The following is an 18930-nucleotide window of genomic DNA, read 5'->3' as shown; positions in this document are numbered from 1 at the left end:
TGGTTAGAATCGGCTCGATATTCTAAGAACTATTTAATGGGCTCGGATATGTCTTCTTCTATGCCTTATATATTTCTTGACCTCATTATAATACCCTGCACAAGAGTATAAAAGCATTTATATTGCCTGTAAGACCCGTAAAATAGACGAGAGAGAGAGTCGAAAATTTATGATTGGCCAATCAAAGGCAGCGACAGCAACAATTTAGCCGAGTTATTTTTTTCGTGCTGCACATTTAAATTAAATAGGTAAAGCTCTTGTATACTCTATACATGGCCATTAATGGCACGGCAATTTTTTTTTTTTTGCTGTCCATTTAATTACCGCGAAATTGGAAAATAAATGCGAACAGCACAAGTTTCAGTTATAACAAAGCCGACAACAAAGCTACCAATGGACATGACATGACACCAGGGCAACAGAGGCATGCAACATGGCGTATAAGTAACCGCTTTTATTGTCATTTGCCGTGCCACTCAATAAGGCGGCGGGGGGTTCGAACCTGGTCAGCAATGTCGGTCACATGCACAGCAAACGACCTCAAGTGAGTTCTACTCAGCTCAAAGGGGCGGCAAGGTGTGTGGATAGAGAGGGTGGTAGGGAGGACGTGTGTCTGTGTGTGGCTTTGAATGCAATTATGTGCAGCACATGAACAGCATGCTGATGTTGACGCTGATATAGAGTGGGCGTGGCCATCAGTTAAGTGGGACAACATAAATAAATAAAGGGAGGAGCAAGCAGAAGAGCAGCAGCAGCAGCAGCAGCAGTAAAAATATTGCCATTACGTAAAACGATAAGCAGACAATCCGTAAGTAATTTCTGATTGAGATTTAAATTTTTAAAGCAAGCGCAAAAAAAAAAGAAGACACTAGACAACAAAGTTGAGATAAAAACGAGGGAATGTTAGGATCTCAGATGTGTGAAGCACGTAAAAGTTTGATAAAAATATCTGGGAAAGCAGAATACAAGAGCCTTTTTTTCGACCCAACTTTTTATCAAGCTTTAAATAAAATTTCTTTGGCTTGTCCTTAAATAAAGTTATCTAGTTGCATATACGTTCTAAACAAGGTCTTAAAACAGAAATAAGCTTTACAAAAAGTAAATTAACTTTTTAACATAATAAACATAATTATTTGCTCTATACCTTTATTGACTTTAATAAAACCACAAAAAAAGGCGAAACACACAAGGCTGTGTCATGCTGTTATTGTTGTTCTTTCATTCACACAAGAGTCCTTCAGGTTCAAGGACTCAAACATCTCAATTGGCTTTCCTTGGGCGTCTATGTGTGTGCAAATAAAGATTATCTGTGCGCCTCATGCGCTGCGCATTTTTATGTTAATGCGCCCTGTTTTGCCACTGACAGGCCACAGCAACAACAACAACAACAACAACAATGGGAACAACAACAACAATAGCACTAAGCCAAAAGGAAAAGCTAGCGCATAAAGGCCAACATGAATTGCCACTTGAGGGCGTGGCAAACAAGTCTTAGAAATTGGCATTCGCATGGCCTAATTCAATGCCAGAGCTTGGCGCAAATGGAATTCTGCAGCACTCCCACTCAGCCCCCTCTTCCCCCCTTTCCACACCCCACAACTGTCTGAAATTCGAGTTGTAAAAAGCAAAAAATCGACAGTTGCAATTTAATTGCGTATATAAACGCATTCCATCTCTGAACAGGCCAAGCAACTTACAGCAGCAGCCACTTGGCTCGAGCACTCTCAGGTTTTGAAGATAATTTTAAGTATTTCAAGCATCATAACTGTAAGTATTTTCCATTGTCTTTTTTTTTTTTTGTTGGCGCAAGGAAAAACCCCTTTCGCTATGTACACGCAGTAAATTGCATTGATTAGAACCAGCGTCGAGAAAAAAAAAGTCGTTGGCTTAGTTAAACATTTTCAATAATAACATGTCTTTGGATTCGGCTCGTGAAAAAATTATACCCTCAAATTTCCTAGGTCATATGTCAATATTTCCCATCCCCATAACTCCGTCAAATCTCATCCGGTTTTCACAAGGTTTGGCTTTTTGTTCATGGTTTGGTCTCAATATTAATTCGGCATCCAAACCTGGAATCATGTTTCCTGGTCAAAATTCATGTGAAGTTGACACCCTTAAATATCCTACATAGACCCTCAAATATCCTACATAGACCTAGGTCAAGATTTCCCATCCCCATAACTCGGTTAAATATCATCCGATTTTCACGAGGTTTGGCTTTTTGTTCATGGTTTGGTCTCAATATTAATTCGGCATTCAAACCTGGAAACATGTTTCCTGGTCAAAATTCATGTGAAGTTGACACCCTCAAATATCCTACATAGACCTAGGGTAAGATTTCCCATCCCCATAACTCGGTCAAATCTCATCCGATTTTCACGAGGTTTGGCTTTTTGTTCATGGTTTGGTCTCTATATCAATTCGGCATTCAAACCTGGAAACATGTTTCCTGGTCAAAATTCATGTGAAGTTGACACCCTCAAATATCCTACATAGACCCTCAAATATCCTACATAGAGCTAGGTCAAGATTTCCCATGCCCATAACTCGGTTAAATATCATCCGATTTTCACGAGGTTAGGCTTTTTGTTCATGGTTTGGTCTCAGTATTAATTCGGCATTCAAAACTGGAAACATGTTTCCTGGTCAAAATTCATGTGAAGTTGACACCCTCAAATATCCTACATAGACCCTCAAATATCCTACATAGAGCTAGGTCAAGATTTCCCATCCCCATAACTCGGTCAAATATCATCCGATTTTCACGAGGTTTGGCTTTTTGTTCATGGTTTGGCCTCTATATCAATTCGGCATCCAAACCTGGAAACATGTTTCCTGGTCAAAATTCCTGTGAAATTGACACCCTCAAATATCCTACATAGACCCTCAAATATCCTACATAGAGCTAGGTCAAGATTTCCCATCCCCATAACTCGGTCAAATATCATCCGATTTTCACGAGGCTTGGCTTTTTGTTCATGGTTTGGTCTCAATATTAATTCGGCATCCGCATCTGGAAACATCTTTTTTGGTCAAAATTCATGTGAAATTGACACCCTCAAATTTCCTACATAGACCCTCAAATATCCTACATAGAGTTAGGGTAAGATTTCCCATCCCCATAACTCGGTCAAATCTCATCCGATATTCACGAGGTTTGGCTTTTTGTTCATGGTTTGGTCTCAATATTAATTTGGCATCCAAACCTGGAAACATGTTTCCTGGTCAAAATTCATGTGAAATTGACACCCTCAAATATCCTACATAGACCCTCAAATATCCTACATAGATCTAGGGTCAGATTTCCCATCCCCATAACTCGGTCAAATCTCATCCGATTTTCACGAGGTTTGGCGTTTTGTTCATGGTTTGGCCTCTATATCAATTCGGCATCCAAACCTGGAAACATGTTTCCTGGTCAAAATTCATGTGAAATTGACACCCTCAAATATCCTACATAGACCCTCAAATATCCTACATAGACCTAGGGTAAGATTTCCCATGCCCATAACTCGGTCAAATATCATCCGATTTTCACGAGGTTTGGCTTTTTGTTCATGGTTTGGTCTCAATATTAATTCGGCATCCAAACCTGGAAACATGTTTCCTGGTCAAAATTCATGTGAAATTGACACCCTCAAATATCCTACATAGACCCTCAAATATCCTACATAGACCTAGGGTAAGATTTCCCATCCCCATAACTCGGTCAAATATCATCCGATTTTCACGAGGTTTGGCTTTTTGTTCATGGTTTGGTCTCAATATTAATTCGGCATCCAAACCTGGAAACATGTTTCCTGGTCAAAATTCATGTGAAATTGACACCCTCAAATATCCTACATAGACCCTCAAATATCCTACATAGATCTAGGGTCAGATTTCCCATCCCCATAACTCGGTCAAATCTCTACCGATTTTCACGAGGTTTGGCTTTTTGTTCATGGTTTGGTCTCAATATTAATTCGGCATTCAAACCTGGAAACATGTTTCCTGGTCAAAATTCATGTGAAATTGACACCCTCAAATATCCTACACAGACCCTCAAATATCCTACATAGAGCTAGGTCAAGATTTCCCATCCCCATAACTCGGTCAAATATCATCCGATTTTCACGAGGTTTGGCTTTTTGTTCATGGTTTGGTCTCAATATTAATTCGGCATCCAAACCTGGAAACATGTTTCCTGGTCAAAATTCATGTGAAATTGACACCCTCAAATATCCTACATAGACCCTCAAATATCCTACATAGACCTAGGGTAAGATTTCCCATGCCCATAACTCGGTCAAATATCATCCGATTTTCACGAGGTTTGGCTTTTTGTGCATGGTTTGGTCTCAATATTAATTCGGCATTCAAACCTGGAAACATGTTTCCTGGTCAAAATTCATGTGAAATTGACACCCTCAAATATCCTACATAGACCCTCAAATATCCTACATAGATCTAGGGTCAGATTTCCCATCCCCATAACTCGGTCAAATATCATCCGATTTTCACGAGGTTTGGCTTTTTGTTCATGGTTTGGTCTCAATATTAATTCGGCATCCAAACCTGGAAACATGTTTCCTGGTCAAAATTCATGTGAAATTGACACCCTCAAATATCCTACATAGACCCTCAAATATCCTACATAGAGCTAGGTCAAGATTTCCCATCCCCATAACTCGGTCAAATATCATCCGATTTTCACGAGGTTTGGCTTTTTGTTCATGGCTTGGTCTCAATATTAATTCGGCATCCAAACCTGGAAACATGTTTCCTGGTCAAAATTCATGTGAAATTGACACCCTCAAATATCCTACATAGACCCTCAAATATCCTACATAGATCTAGGGTCAGATTTCCCATCCCCATAACTCGGTCAAATATCATCCGATTTTCACGAGGTTTGGCTTTTTGTTCATGGTTTGGTCTCAATATTAATTCGGCATCCAAACCTGGAAACATGTTTCCTGGTCAAAATTCATGTGAAATTGACACCCTCAAATATCCTACATAGACCCTCAAATATCCTACATAGACCTAGGGTAAGATTTCCCATGCCCATAACTCGGTCAAATATCATCCGATTTTCACGAGGTTTGGCTTTTTGTTCATGGTTTGGTCTCAATATTAATTCGGCATCCAAACCTGGAAACATGTTTCCTGGTCAAAATTCATGTGAAATTGACACCCTCAAATATCCTACATAGACCCTCAAATATCCTACATAGACCTAGGGTAAGATTTCCCATCCCCATAACTCGGTCAAATATCATCCGATTTTCACGAGGTTTGGCTTTTTGTGCATGGTTTGGTCTCAATATTAATTCGGCATTCAAACCTGGAAACATGTTTCCTGGTCAAAATTCATGTGAAATTGACACCCTCAAATATCCTACATAGACCCTCAAATATCCTACATAGATCTAGGGTCAGATTTCCCATCCCCATAACTCGGTCAAATATCATCCGATTTTCACGAGGTTTGGCTTTTTGTTCATGGTTTGGTCTCAATATTAATTCGGCATCCAAACCTGGAAACATGTTTCCTGGTCAAAATTCATGTGAAATTTACACCCTCAAATATCCTACATAGACCCTCAAATATCCTACATAGAGCTAGGTCAAGATTTCCCATCCCCATAACTCGGTCAAATATCATCCGATTTTCACGAGGTTTGGCTTTTTGTTCATGGCTTGGTCTCAATATTAATTCGGCATCCAAACCTGGAAACATGTTTCCTGGTCAAAATTCATGTGAAATTGACACCCTCAAATATCCTACATAGACCCTCAAATATCCTACATAGATCTAGGGTCAGATTTCCCATCCCCATAACTCGGTCAAATATCATCCGATTTTCACGAGGTTTGGCTTTTTGTTCATGGTTTGGTCTCAATATTAATTCGGCATCCGAATCTGGAAACATCTTTTTTGGTCAAAATTCATGTGAAATTGACACCCTCAAATTTCCTACATAGACCCTCAAATATCCTACATAGAGTTAGGATAAGATTTCCCATCCCCATAACTCGGTCAAATCTCATCCGATTTTCACGAGGTTTGGCTTTTTGTTCATGGTTTGGTCTCAATATTAATTCGGCATCCAAACCTGGAAACATGTTTCCTGGTCAAAATTCATGTGAAATTGACACCCTCAAATATCCTACATAGACCCTCAAATATCCTACATAGAGCTAGGTCAAGATTTCCCATCCCCATAACTCGGTCAAATATCATCCGATTTTCACGAGGTTTGGCTTTTTGTTCATGGTTTGGTCTCAATATTAATTCGGCATCCAAACCTGGAAACATGTTTCCTGGTCAAAATTCATGTGAAATTGACACCCTCAAATATCCTACATAGACCCTCAAATATCCTACATAGACCTAGGGTAAGATTTCCCATCCCCATAACTCGGTCAAATATCATCCGATTTTCACGAGGTTTGGCTTTTTGTTCATGGTTTGGTCTCAATATTAATTCGGCATCCAAACCTGGAAACATGTTTCCTGGTCAAAATTCATGTGAAATTGACACCCTCAAATATCCTACATAGACCCTCAAATATCCTACATAGATCTAGGGTCAGATTTCCCATCCCCATAACTCGGTCAAATCTCTACCGATTTTCACGAGGTTTGGCTTTTTGTTCATGGTTTGGTCTCAATATTAATTCGGCATTCAAACCTGGAAACATGTTTCCTGGTCAAAATTCATGTGAAATTGACACCCTCAAATATCCTACACAGACCCTCAAATATCCTACATAGAGCTAGGTCAAGATTTCCCATCCCCATAACTCGGTCAAATATCATCCGATTTTCACGAGGTTTGGCTTTTTGTTCATGGTTTGGTCTCAATATTAATTCGGCATCCAAACCTGGAAACATGTTTCCTGGTCAAAATTCATGTGAAATTGACACCCTCAAATATCCTACATAGACCCTCAAATATCCTACATAGACCTAGGGTAAGATTTCCCATGCCCATAACTCGGTCAAATATCATCCGATTTTCACGAGGTTTGGCTTTTTGTGCATGGTTTGGTCTCAATATTAATTCGGCATTCAAACCTGGAAACATGTTTCCTGGTCAAAATTCATGTGAAATTGACACCCTCAAATATCCTACATAGACCCTCAAATATCCTACATAGATCTAGGGTCAGATTTCCCATCCCCATAACTCGGTCAAATATCATCCGATTTTCACGAGGTTTGGCTTTTTGTTCATGGTTTGGTCTCAATATTAATTCGGCATCCAAACCTGGAAACATGTTTCCTGGTCAAAATTCATGTGAAATTGACACCCTCAAATATCCTACATAGACCCTCAAATATCCTACATAGAGCTAGGTCAAGATTTCCCATCCCCATAACTCGGTCAAATATCATCCGATTTTCACGAGGTTTGGCTTTTTGTTCATGGCTTGGTCTCAATATTAATTCGGCATCCAAACCTGGAAACATGTTTCCTGGTCAAAATTCATGTGAAATTGACACCCTCAAATATCCTACATAGACCCTCAAATATCCTACATAGATCTAGGGTCAGATTTCCCATCCCCATAACTCGGTCAAATATCATCCGATTTTCACGAGGTTTGGCTTTTTGTTCATGGTTTGGTCTCAATATTAATTCGGCATCCAAACCTGGAAACATGTTTCCTGGTCAAAATTCATGTGAAATTGACACCCTCAAATATCCTACATAGACCCTCAAATATCCTACATAGACCTAGGGTAAGATTTCCCATGCCCATAACTCGGTCAAATATCATCCGATTTTCACGAGGTTTGGCTTTTTGTTCATGGTTTGGTCTCAATATTAATTCGGCATCCAAACCTGGAAACATGTTTCCTGGTCAAAATTCATGTGAAATTGACACCCTCAAATATCCTACATAGACCCTCAAATATCCTACATAGACCTAGGGTAAGATTTCCCATCCCCATAACTCGGTCAAATATCATCCGATTTTCACGAGGTTTGGCTTTTTGTGCATGGTTTGGTCTCAATATTAATTCGGCATTCAAACCTGGAAACATGTTTCCTGGTCAAAATTCATGTGAAATTGACACCCTCAAATATCCTACATAGACCCTCAAATATCCTACATAGATCTAGGGTCAGATTTCCCATCCCCATAACTCGGTCAAATATCATCCGATTTTCACGAGGTTTGGCTTTTTGTTCATGGTTTGGTCTCAATATTAATTCGGCATCCAAACCTGGAAACATGTTTCCTGGTCAAAATTCATGTGAAATTGACACCCTCAAATATCCTACATAGACCCTCAAATATCCTACATAGAGCTAGGTCAAGATTTCCCATCCCCATAACTCGGTCAAATATCATCCGATTTTCACGAGGTTTGGCTTTTTGTTCATGGCTTGGTCTCAATATTAATTCGGCATCCAAACCTGGAAACATGTTTCCTGGTCAAAATTCATGTGAAATTGACACCCTCAAATATCCTACATAGACCCTCAAATATCCTACATAGATCTAGGGTCAGATTTCCCATCCCCATAACTCGGTCAAATATCATCCGATTTTCACGAGGTTTGGCTTTTTGTTCATGGTTTGGTCTCAATATTAATTCGGCATCCGAATCTGGAAACATCTTTTTTGGTCAAAATTCATGTGAAATTGACACCCTCAAATTTCCTACATAGACCCTCAAATATCCTACATAGAGTTAGGATAAGATTTCCCATCCCCATAACTCGGTCAAATCTCATCCGATTTTCACGAGGTTTGGCTTTTTGTTCATGGTTTGGTCTCAATATTAATTCGGCATCCAAACCTGGAAACATGTTTCCTGGTCAAAATTCATGTGAAATTGACACCCTCAAATATCCTACATAGACCCTCAAATATTCTACATAGACCTAGGTCAAGATTTCCCATCCCCATAACTCGGTCAAATATCATCCGATTTTCACGAGGTTTGGCTTTTTGTTCATGGTTTGGTCTCAATATTAATTCGGCATCCAAACCTCGAAACATGTTTCCCGGTCAAAACTCATGTGAAATTGACACCCTCAAATATCCTACATAGACCCTCAAATATCCTACATAGAGTTAGGGTAAGATTTCCCATCCCCATAACTCGGTCAAATCTCATCCGATTTTCACGAGGTTTGGCTTTTTGTTCATGGTTTGGTCTCAATATTAATTCGGCATCCAAACCTGGAAACATGTTTCCTGGTCAAAATTCATGTGAAATTGACACCCTCAAATATCCTACATAGACCCTCAAATATCCTACATAGATCTAGGGTCAGATTTCCCATCCCCATAACTCGGTCAAATATCATCCGATTTTCACGAGGTTTGGCTTTTTGTTCATGGTTTGGTCTCAATATTAATTCGGCATCCAAACCTGGAAACATGTTTCCTGGTCAAAATTCATGTGAAATTGACACCCTCAAATATCCTACATAGACCCTCAAATATCCTACATAGATCTAGGGTCAGATTTCCCATCCCCATAACTCGGTCAAATATCATCCGATTTTCACGAGGTTTGGCTTTTTGTTCATGGTTTGGTCTCAATATTAATTCGGCATCCAAACCTGGAAACATGTTTCCTGGTCAAAATTCATGTGAAATTGACACCCTCAAATATCCTACATAGACCCTCAAATATCCTACATAGAGCTAGGTCAAGATTTCCCATCCCCATAACTCGGTCAAATATCATCCGATTTTCACGAGGTTTGGCTTTTTGTTCATGGCTTGGTCTCAATATTAATTCGGCATCCAAACCTGGAAACATGTTTCCTGGTCAAAATTCATGTGAAATTGACACCCTCAAATATCCTACATAGACCCTCAAATATCCTACATAGATCTAGGGTCAGATTTCCCATCCCCATAACTCGGTCAAATATCATCCGATTTTCACGAGGTTTGGCTTTTTGTTCATGGTTTGGTCTCAATATTAATTCGGCATCCAAACCTGGAAACATGTTTCCTGGTCAAAATTCATGTGAAATTGACACCCTCAAATATCCTACATAGACCCTCAAATATCCTACATAGACCTAGGGTAAGATTTCCCATGCCCATAACTCGGTCAAATATCATCCGATTTTCACGAGGTTTGGCTTTTTGTTCATGGTTTGGTCTCAATATTAATTCGGCATCCAAACCTGGAAACATGTTTCCTGGTCAAAATTCATGTGAAATTGACACCCTCAAATATCCTACATAGACCCTCAAATATCCTACATAGACCTAGGGTAAGATTTCCCATCCCCATAACTCGGTCAAATATCATCCGATTTTCACGAGGTTTGGCTTTTTGTGCATGGTTTGGTCTCAATATTAATTCGGCATTCAAACCTGGAAACATGTTTCCTGGTCAAAATTCATGTGAAATTGACACCCTCAAATATCCTACATAGACCCTCAAATATCCTACATAGATCTAGGGTCAGATTTCCCATCCCCATAACTCGGTCAAATATCATCCGATTTTCACGAGGTTTGGCTTTTTGTTCATGGTTTGGTCTCAATATTAATTCGGCATCCAAACCTGGAAACATGTTTCCTGGTCAAAATTCATGTGAAATTTACACCCTCAAATATCCTACATAGACCCTCAAATATCCTACATAGAGCTAGGTCAAGATTTCCCATCCCCATAACTCGGTCAAATATCATCCGATTTTCACGAGGTTTGGCTTTTTGTTCATGGCTTGGTCTCAATATTAATTCGGCATCCAAACCTGGAAACATGTTTCCTGGTCAAAATTCATGTGAAATTGACACCCTCAAATATCCTACATAGACCCTCAAATATCCTACATAGATCTAGGGTCAGATTTCCCATCCCCATAACTCGGTCAAATATCATCCGATTTTCACGAGGTTTGGCTTTTTGTTCATGGTTTGGTCTCAATATTAATTCGGCATCCGAATCTGGAAACATCTTTTTTGGTCAAAATTCATGTGAAATTGACACCCTCAAATTTCCTACATAGACCCTCAAATATCCTACATAGAGTTAGGATAAGATTTCCCATCCCCATAACTCGGTCAAATCTCATCCGATTTTCACGAGGTTTGGCTTTTTGTTCATGGTTTGGTCTCAATATTAATTCGGCATCCAAACCTGGAAACATGTTTCCTGGTCAAAATTCATGTGAAATTGACACCCTCAAATATCCTACATAGACCCTCAAATATCCTACATAGAGCTAGGTCAAGATTTCCCATCCCCATAACTCGGTCAAATATCATCCGATTTTCACGAGGTTTGGCTTTTTGTTCATGGTTTGGTCTCAATATTAATTCGGCATCCAAACCTGGAAACATGTTTCCTGGTCAAAATTCATGTGAAATTGACACCCTCAAATATCCTACATAGACCCTCAAATATCCTACATAGACCTAGGGTAAGATTTCCCATCCCCATAACTCGGTCAAATATCATCCGATTTTCACGAGGTTTGGCTTTTTGTTCATGGTTTGGTCTCAATATTAATTCGGCATCCAAACCTGGAAACATGTTTCCTGGTCAAAATTCATGTGAAATTGACACCCTCAAATATCCTACATAGACCCTCAAATATCCTACATAGATCTAGGGTCAGATTTCCCATCCCCATAACTCGGTCAAATCTCTACCGATTTTCACGAGGTTTGGCTTTTTGTTCATGGTTTGGTCTCAATATTAATTCGGCATTCAAACCTGGAAACATGTTTCCTGGTCAAAATTCATGTGAAATTGACACCCTCAAATATCCTACACAGACCCTCAAATATCCTACATAGAGCTAGGTCAAGATTTCCCATCCCCATAACTCGGTCAAATATCATCCGATTTTCACGAGGTTTGGCTTTTTGTTCATGGTTTGGTCTCAATATTAATTCGGCATCCAAACCTGGAAACATGTTTCCTGGTCAAAATTCATGTGAAATTGACACCCTCAAATATCCTACATAGACCCTCAAATATCCTACATAGACCTAGGGTAAGATTTCCCATGCCCATAACTCGGTCAAATATCATCCGATTTTCACGAGGTTTGGCTTTTTGTGCATGGTTTGGTCTCAATATTAATTCGGCATTCAAACCTGGAAACATGTTTCCTGGTCAAAATTCATGTGAAATTGACACCCTCAAATATCCTACATAGACCCTCAAATATCCTACATAGATCTAGGGTCAGATTTCCCATCCCCATAACTCGGTCAAATATCATCCGATTTTCACGAGGTTTGGCTTTTTGTTCATGGTTTGGTCTCAATATTAATTCGGCATCCAAACCTGGAAACATGTTTCCTGGTCAAAATTCATGTGAAATTGACACCCTCAAATATCCTACATAGACCCTCAAATATCCTACATAGAGCTAGGTCAAGATTTCCCATCCCCATAACTCGGTCAAATATCATCCGATTTTCACGAGGTTTGGCTTTTTGTTCATGGCTTGGTCTCAATATTAATTCGGCATCCAAACCTGGAAACATGTTTCCTGGTCAAAATTCATGTGAAATTGACACCCTCAAATATCCTACATAGACCCTCAAATATCCTACATAGATCTAGGGTCTGATTTCCCATCCCCATAACTCGGTCAAATATCATCCGATTTTCACGAGGTTTGGCTTTTTGTTCATGGTTTGGTCTCAATATTAATTCGGCATCCAAACCTGGAAACATGTTTCCTGGTCAAAATTCATGTGAAATTGACACCCTCAAATATCCTACATAGACCCTCAAATATCCTACATAGACCTAGGGTAAGATTTCCCATGCCCATAACTCGGTCAAATATCATCCGATTTTCACGAGGTTTGGCTTTTTGTTCATGGTTTGGTCTCAATATTAATTCGGCATCCAAACCTGGAAACATGTTTCCTGGTCAAAATTCATGTGAAATTGACACCCTCAAATATCCTACATAGACCCTCAAATATCCTACATAGACCTAGGGTAAGATTTCCCATCCCCATAACTCGGTCAAATATCATCCGATTTTCACGAGGTTTGGCTTTTTGTGCATGGTTTGGTCTCAATATTAATTCGGCATTCAAACCTGGAAACATGTTTCCTGGTCAAAATTCATGTGAAATTGACACCCTCAAATATCCTACATAGACCCTCAAATATCCTACATAGATCTAGGGTCAGATTTCCCATCCCCATAACTCGGTCAAATATCATCCGATTTTCACGAGGTTTGGCTTTTTGTTCATGGTTTGGTCTCAATATTAATTCGGCATCCAAACCTGGAAACATGTTTCCTGGTCAAAATTCATGTGAAATTGACACCCTCAAATATCCTACATAGACCCTCAAATATCCTACATAGAGCTAGGTCAAGATTTCCCATCCCCATAACTCGGTCAAATATCATCCGATTTTCACGAGGTTTGGCTTTTTGTTCATGGCTTGGTCTCAATATTAATTCGGCATCCAAACCTGGAAACATGTTTCCTGGTCAAAATTCATGTGAAATTGACACCCTCAAATATCCTACATAGACCCTCAAATATCCTACATAGATCTAGGGTCAGATTTCCCATCCCCATAACTCGGTCAAATATCATCCGATTTTCACGAGGTTTGGCTTTTTGTTCATGGTTTGGTCTCAATATTAATTCGGCATCCGAATCTGGAAACATCTTTTTTGGTCAAAATTCATGTGAAATTGACACCCTCAAATTTCCTACATAGACCCTCAAATATCCTACATAGAGTTAGGATAAGATTTCCCATCCCCATAACTCGGTCAAATCTCATCCGATTTTCACGAGGTTTGGCTTTTTGTTCATGGTTTGGTCTCAATATTAATTCGGCATCCAAACCTGGAAACATGTTTCCTGGTCAAAATTCATGTGAAATTGACACCCTCAAATATCCTACATAGACCCTCAAATATTCTACATAGACCTAGGTCAAGATTTCCCATCCCCATAACTCGGTCAAATATCATCCGATTTTCACGAGGTTTGGCTTTTTGTTCATGGTTTGGTCTCAATATTAATTCGGCATCCAAACCTCGAAACATGTTTCCCGGTCAAAACTCATGTGAAATTGACACCCTCAAATATCCTACATAGACCCTCAAATATCCTACATAGAGTTAGGGTAAGATTTCCCATCCCCATAACTCGGTCAAATCTCATCCGATTTTCACGAGGTTTGGCTTTTTGTTCATGGTTTGGTCTCAATATTAATTCGGCATCCAAACCTGGAAACATGTTTCCTGGTCAAAATTCATGTGAAATTGACACCCTCAAATATCCTACATAGACCCTCAAATATCCTACATAGATCTAGGGTCAGATTTCCCATCCCCATAACTCGGTCAAATATCATCCGATTTTCACGAGGTTTGGCTTTTTGTTCATGGTTTGGTCTCAATATTAATTCGGCATCCAAACCTGGAAACATGTTTCCTGGTCAAAATTCATGTGAAATTGACACCCTCAAATATCCTACATAGACCCTCAAATATCCTACATAGACCTAGGTCAAGATTTCCTATCCCCATAACTCGGTCAACTCTCATCCGATTTTCACGAGGTTTGGCTTATTGTTCATGGTTTGGCCTCTATATCAATTCGGCATCCAAACCTGGAAACATGTTACCTGGTCAAAATTCATGTGAAATTGACACCCTCAAATATCCTACATAGACCCTCAAATGTCCTACATAGATCTAGGGTCAGATTTCCCATCCCCATAACTCGGTCAACTCTCATCCGATTTTCACGAGGTTTGGCTTATTGTTCATGGTTTGGCCTCTATATCAATTCGGCATCCAAACCTCGAAACATGTTTCCTGGTCAAAACTCATGTGAAATTGACACCCTCAAATATCCTACATAGACCCTCAAATATCCTACATAGATCTAGGGTCAGATTTCCCATCCCCATAACTCGGTCAAATCTCTACCGATTTTCACGAGGTTTGGCTTTTTGTTCATGGTTTGGTCTCAATATTAATTCGGCATTCAAAACTGGAAACATGTTTCCTGGTCAAAATTCATGTGAAGTTGACACCCTCAAATATCCTACATAGACCCTCAAATATCCTACATAGAGCTAGGTCAAGATTTCCCATCCCCATAACTCGGTCAACTCTCATCCGATTTTCACGAGGTTTGGCTCTTTGTTCATGGTTTGGACTCTAGATCTATTCTACCCAAATCTGTTAATATTATTTCTTGTAAAAAATGCATGTGAAAAGAAAATAAATATGCAAAAATTTGTTTCCTTATATTTATATATAGCTGACATAGAAACAATCTAGGCTCGGTTTGCTATATCTTATAGCATATGAAGTTTTTTGAAATAATCATGAACAAAAATATCCAAATTTTATTAATAATCATAATGAAAATAATTAGACCATTTTATGTTACATGTATCTGGAAGGGTATTTAATATAGAATAAGAAAATTGAATTTGCAATTTAGCTACACGTTCAACGCTTTTCAGGATATTAATGCATTTTGATGCCGTTTTCTTAATGCAGCCTTTGCTGTCAGTGAAACCTTTAGGGATGCAGCACAAAACGGAATCAAAAAATCAAATGCTCACCAGACAGCAATTGCGAGAGCATGTAACTGCGTGTGTGTGAGCGCCGCTCACTCGACTTTCATTGAAAAGGAAAAAGGATATAGGGTATTCATTCAAGGAATGTATGTCGCTTGCGATTATATCTATTTATGCGGCATGGGAAAACTTTGACTATTTGCCCCGCCCACAGGCAGCTCATCTAAATCCATTTAACACCCACACACACATACTTGCAGTAAACATTCGCTAATGATGTCAACGTTTAGCGCAGTACCGAGGCCCCCAAATCAATAGGCCGAAAACAAAGTAAAACTTATGTGGCTAGCAACATTTCTGGCACAAGTTGCAAATTAAATTTACATTTCATGCACGTAGCCGAAGGCAACCCCCGCCGCCAGGCCCCTTAATTGTGCTGCCAAAAAGCGGCTAGTGAGTGGCACAAAGGATGCTGCATTGAGCCTGGCCAGCTGCCAAGTCGAGCCAATTATGTGGCATATGAAAAGAAGCTGGCAGCGGCGAGTGAAAGCGCGCCAGCTGCAAAAGCGAAATCAATACGCGCAGCATTAACTTGAGCGCCAAAGACACGCCATGAACTCATTAGCTTGCGACACACAGACACAAAGTTGCTAAAAGACACTCAAGATGGGGTAACGAGCTGTATGTGTGTGTGTTTCCGCTTGCGATGCTGTTGGCCAGCTTGTCATAAATGACGCCATCCTGTCAGCTATAATACCAGAACTAGACAAAACTCTGCGTCTAAGCAAATAGCTTAAGATATCGTCATGATATCTCATTATCATAAGACGAATTATATATTTAGGAGACATCTCCGACCCCATTAAGTATTCTAGATCGATAGCTTTAAAACTGAGAGACTAGCTCGCATAGAAACAGACAGACAGAGCGAAGGACATATCGACATAAACTTGGCTCTTAATCATGGGGTCACGTTCATGTAATCTTCTAGCAAGGGTATATAAAAACAAACAAGAAATCCTAATGTATCTGTCCGAGTCAAAGGCTACTTTTTATATCAGATATCATATTATTTGTATAACAAATTCACAGCCTTTCAAGCTTGTCGAGCGAGGGATGCTGGCCAGTGTTGCCAATTGCCGCAATTCCCAAGCCAAAACTAACTCAAAAAGCTTTCAGCGCACAAATTAGCAATAAAATAAAATAAAGTACTTCTGTACTAATTAATGAGATGCCTAAAAAAATAGTGAAATCAGTTTAAAATTTGAACAGTTGCATGTTGTCCTCTAAAAGTGATTTAATTAAATTTGATTTTAATGGAACTGGCAGCACTGACAAGCGCAAGCATATCAGAGTTGCAATGCATAAACAGAGTCGCATTGGAAATATAAAATATATCTATAACTGGAAGCAAATATTACGTGATTTCTATGCTTATATCATTTTTACTCGACTTGTGATTATAAATGGATGCAACTTTATTTTGGCAAATTCGAAAGCTAACAAAAAACTACTTTCCAAGCTTGCAACAGATATTGTCATTCGAAATCAATTAATATATATTTAAACTAATTTCTATGCATTTTTATAAACTTATAAGCTTGCCTCCTGTTTACGTGCCCTTTGTTTGCCCTTGTCTGATGTTCATTTATTTCTGGAAATATTGTTATTCCACAGCTTTATCATCTAATCATCGCTATTGGGACTATCATCACTATGTTAGACATAATCTTGTTTATGTCAATTTTACACTACAATTGCTGTGAAACTTAGTATCTGGTTAGCTGAATAATTGGGCTTGAACCAGGTTCATTTCTTATGACTTTTTGTTTTGACCGTTTCAAAATTGTTTCAATCACAGTAGGCAACGCGTCTCCTTCCCCGAATCGGTTAAGAGCTTCAGAAATAGTTGTTTTAGTCTTCTGGCTGTGCTCGAGCTGTGCGCACTCAAATTTTCCATTTTAATAACTTGATTTGAGAAAAAAAGCTAAACTTGCCTATTGGAATAAGTATCAATTCAGGTAAGTTTACTTTATATGAATATTTTCGATATTCACACATACAATTCAGAGAACTTTTCTAAGACATTTCTTGCCTGTTTTCTCGTATTTTTTTTTTGTTTTTTGTTTTTTTTTTGAAAGAAATCTAGTCATGTACAATCCAAAGAACCAAGTGCCCAACGAGGAGGAGATACGCACTCAGAATGCTAAGAAACTGAATAAAATGAATATGGATAAAATGTTGCCGGTGCTGCCGAAGAAGACGCCCTGGCAGGAGGCAGTCGAGATGCTGCTGACCAACAACCTGGAGAAGGATGTGAAGATAACAATCGGAAAGAAGGTCTTCGAATGCCACAGCTGTGTGCTGCGCACATTCTGCGAGCTATTCACCGGCACACTGCGTCCGGGCAACAATGTCAGCCTGCCGGAGGATAAGGTGACCGCGGATGCCTTCGACATAGCCTACAACTGGATGATCAACTCGAACAGCAATTGCCAGCGTGGCAAGCTGTTGGATCTGCTGCTGGCGGCACAGTATCTGTGTGCCACAAAACTGTTGCAGAGCGTTGTTGGTGCTCTGAACGATGAGCGCTACTTTTCCAATGTGGATGCACTGAGCTGTTTTGCCGAGGCCTGCAGCAAGGGCATTGATAGCGTTGCGGAACTGATGATAAATCGCTTTGGCAAAACGTTTCTGGTGCTGGTTTCATCGGAGGAATATCGCGAGCTGGACGTGCACGAGCTGTGCAGCTTGCTTGGCTCCGATTTGCTGGGCGTGCACACCGAGGTGGAGGTATTCTATGCGGCCTTGATGTGGGTGCTCACCGATTATCAGGAGCGCAAGATGCATTTGCGTCGCGTCCTAAAGATGGTGCGCTTTGAGCTGATGCCGTCGCTGGTTTTGCTCAATTTTGGCGAACGACTCAATGAACTAATGCCGGATGCCGTGGATTTGATGTTCTTTTTGCTGCATCTGGCCGTGATCAATAGCCAGGCGCGTTCGAGCATGCCGCTGGCCAAGGACGGACTGCGTCATCGCATCTACATCAGAGATCCCAAGTGCCCCTATTTGCATTTGCTTGAGAATCGAACTGAAGAGCTGAGCGCTACGCTTTTCAGGGACTATATCGTATCGCTGGAAGACGATTACGAGCCCTTTCAAGCACGCATAACAGAGGTAATCGAGGGGGAGGCCGCACAGTAAACGCGTTTAAATGAGAATCCCAGTTACACACACACAAACCATATTAAATGCGTTCTAATAAACTATTGATGCTACTCGAATCTGTCAGGTTTCGACATTCCTTGATAGGTTAAAACTCAAACTTATCGATAATTCCCATTTGGAATCCTGTGAGTCGATTATTCGGACTAGGGGACAATCCTGGAGCAAATGTGCTCTACGATATT

General features: G+C 39.8%; 2 protein-coding genes across 6 annotated transcripts in view; one reads left to right on the top strand and one right to left on the bottom strand.

Annotated features, from left to right (window-relative positions):
• Positions 1-18930, bottom strand: part of LOC6624298 (phosphatase and actin regulator 2) — a 135777-nt gene that overhangs the window by 109272 nt on the left and 7575 nt on the right. The window lies entirely within an intron of this gene.
• LOC6624388 (actin-binding protein IPP) lies at positions 17383-18804 on the top strand. Of its 2 annotated transcripts, none has more exons than XM_015175418.3 (2): positions 17383-17541; positions 17662-18804. In XM_015175418.3, the coding sequence occupies exon 2, from the start codon at positions 17672-17674 to the stop codon at positions 18722-18724; it is 1053 nt and encodes a 350-aa protein (XP_015030904.1). In that variant the 5' UTR covers positions 17383-17541; positions 17662-17671; the 3' UTR covers positions 18725-18804. The 2 variants fall into 2 exon arrangements, with proteins under 2 accessions (XP_015030904.1, XP_002046568.1); XM_002046532.4 differs by having other exon boundaries at positions 17431-17541; positions 17670-18804.

Source organism: Drosophila virilis, chromosome 3 (assembly GCF_030788295.1).
Source record: "Drosophila virilis strain 15010-1051.87 chromosome 3, Dvir_AGI_RSII-ME, whole genome shotgun sequence".
Classification (NCBI taxonomy): domain Eukaryota; kingdom Metazoa; phylum Arthropoda; class Insecta; order Diptera; family Drosophilidae; genus Drosophila; species Drosophila virilis.
This window is presented reverse-complemented; position numbering and strand designations above follow the sequence as displayed.

Bases quoted from the DNA above. Each gene is read 5' to 3' on its own strand.
- LOC6624388 (XM_015175418.3), top strand. From the start codon at position 17,672: ATGTACAATCCAAAGAACCAAGTGCCCAACGAGGAGGAGATACGCACT.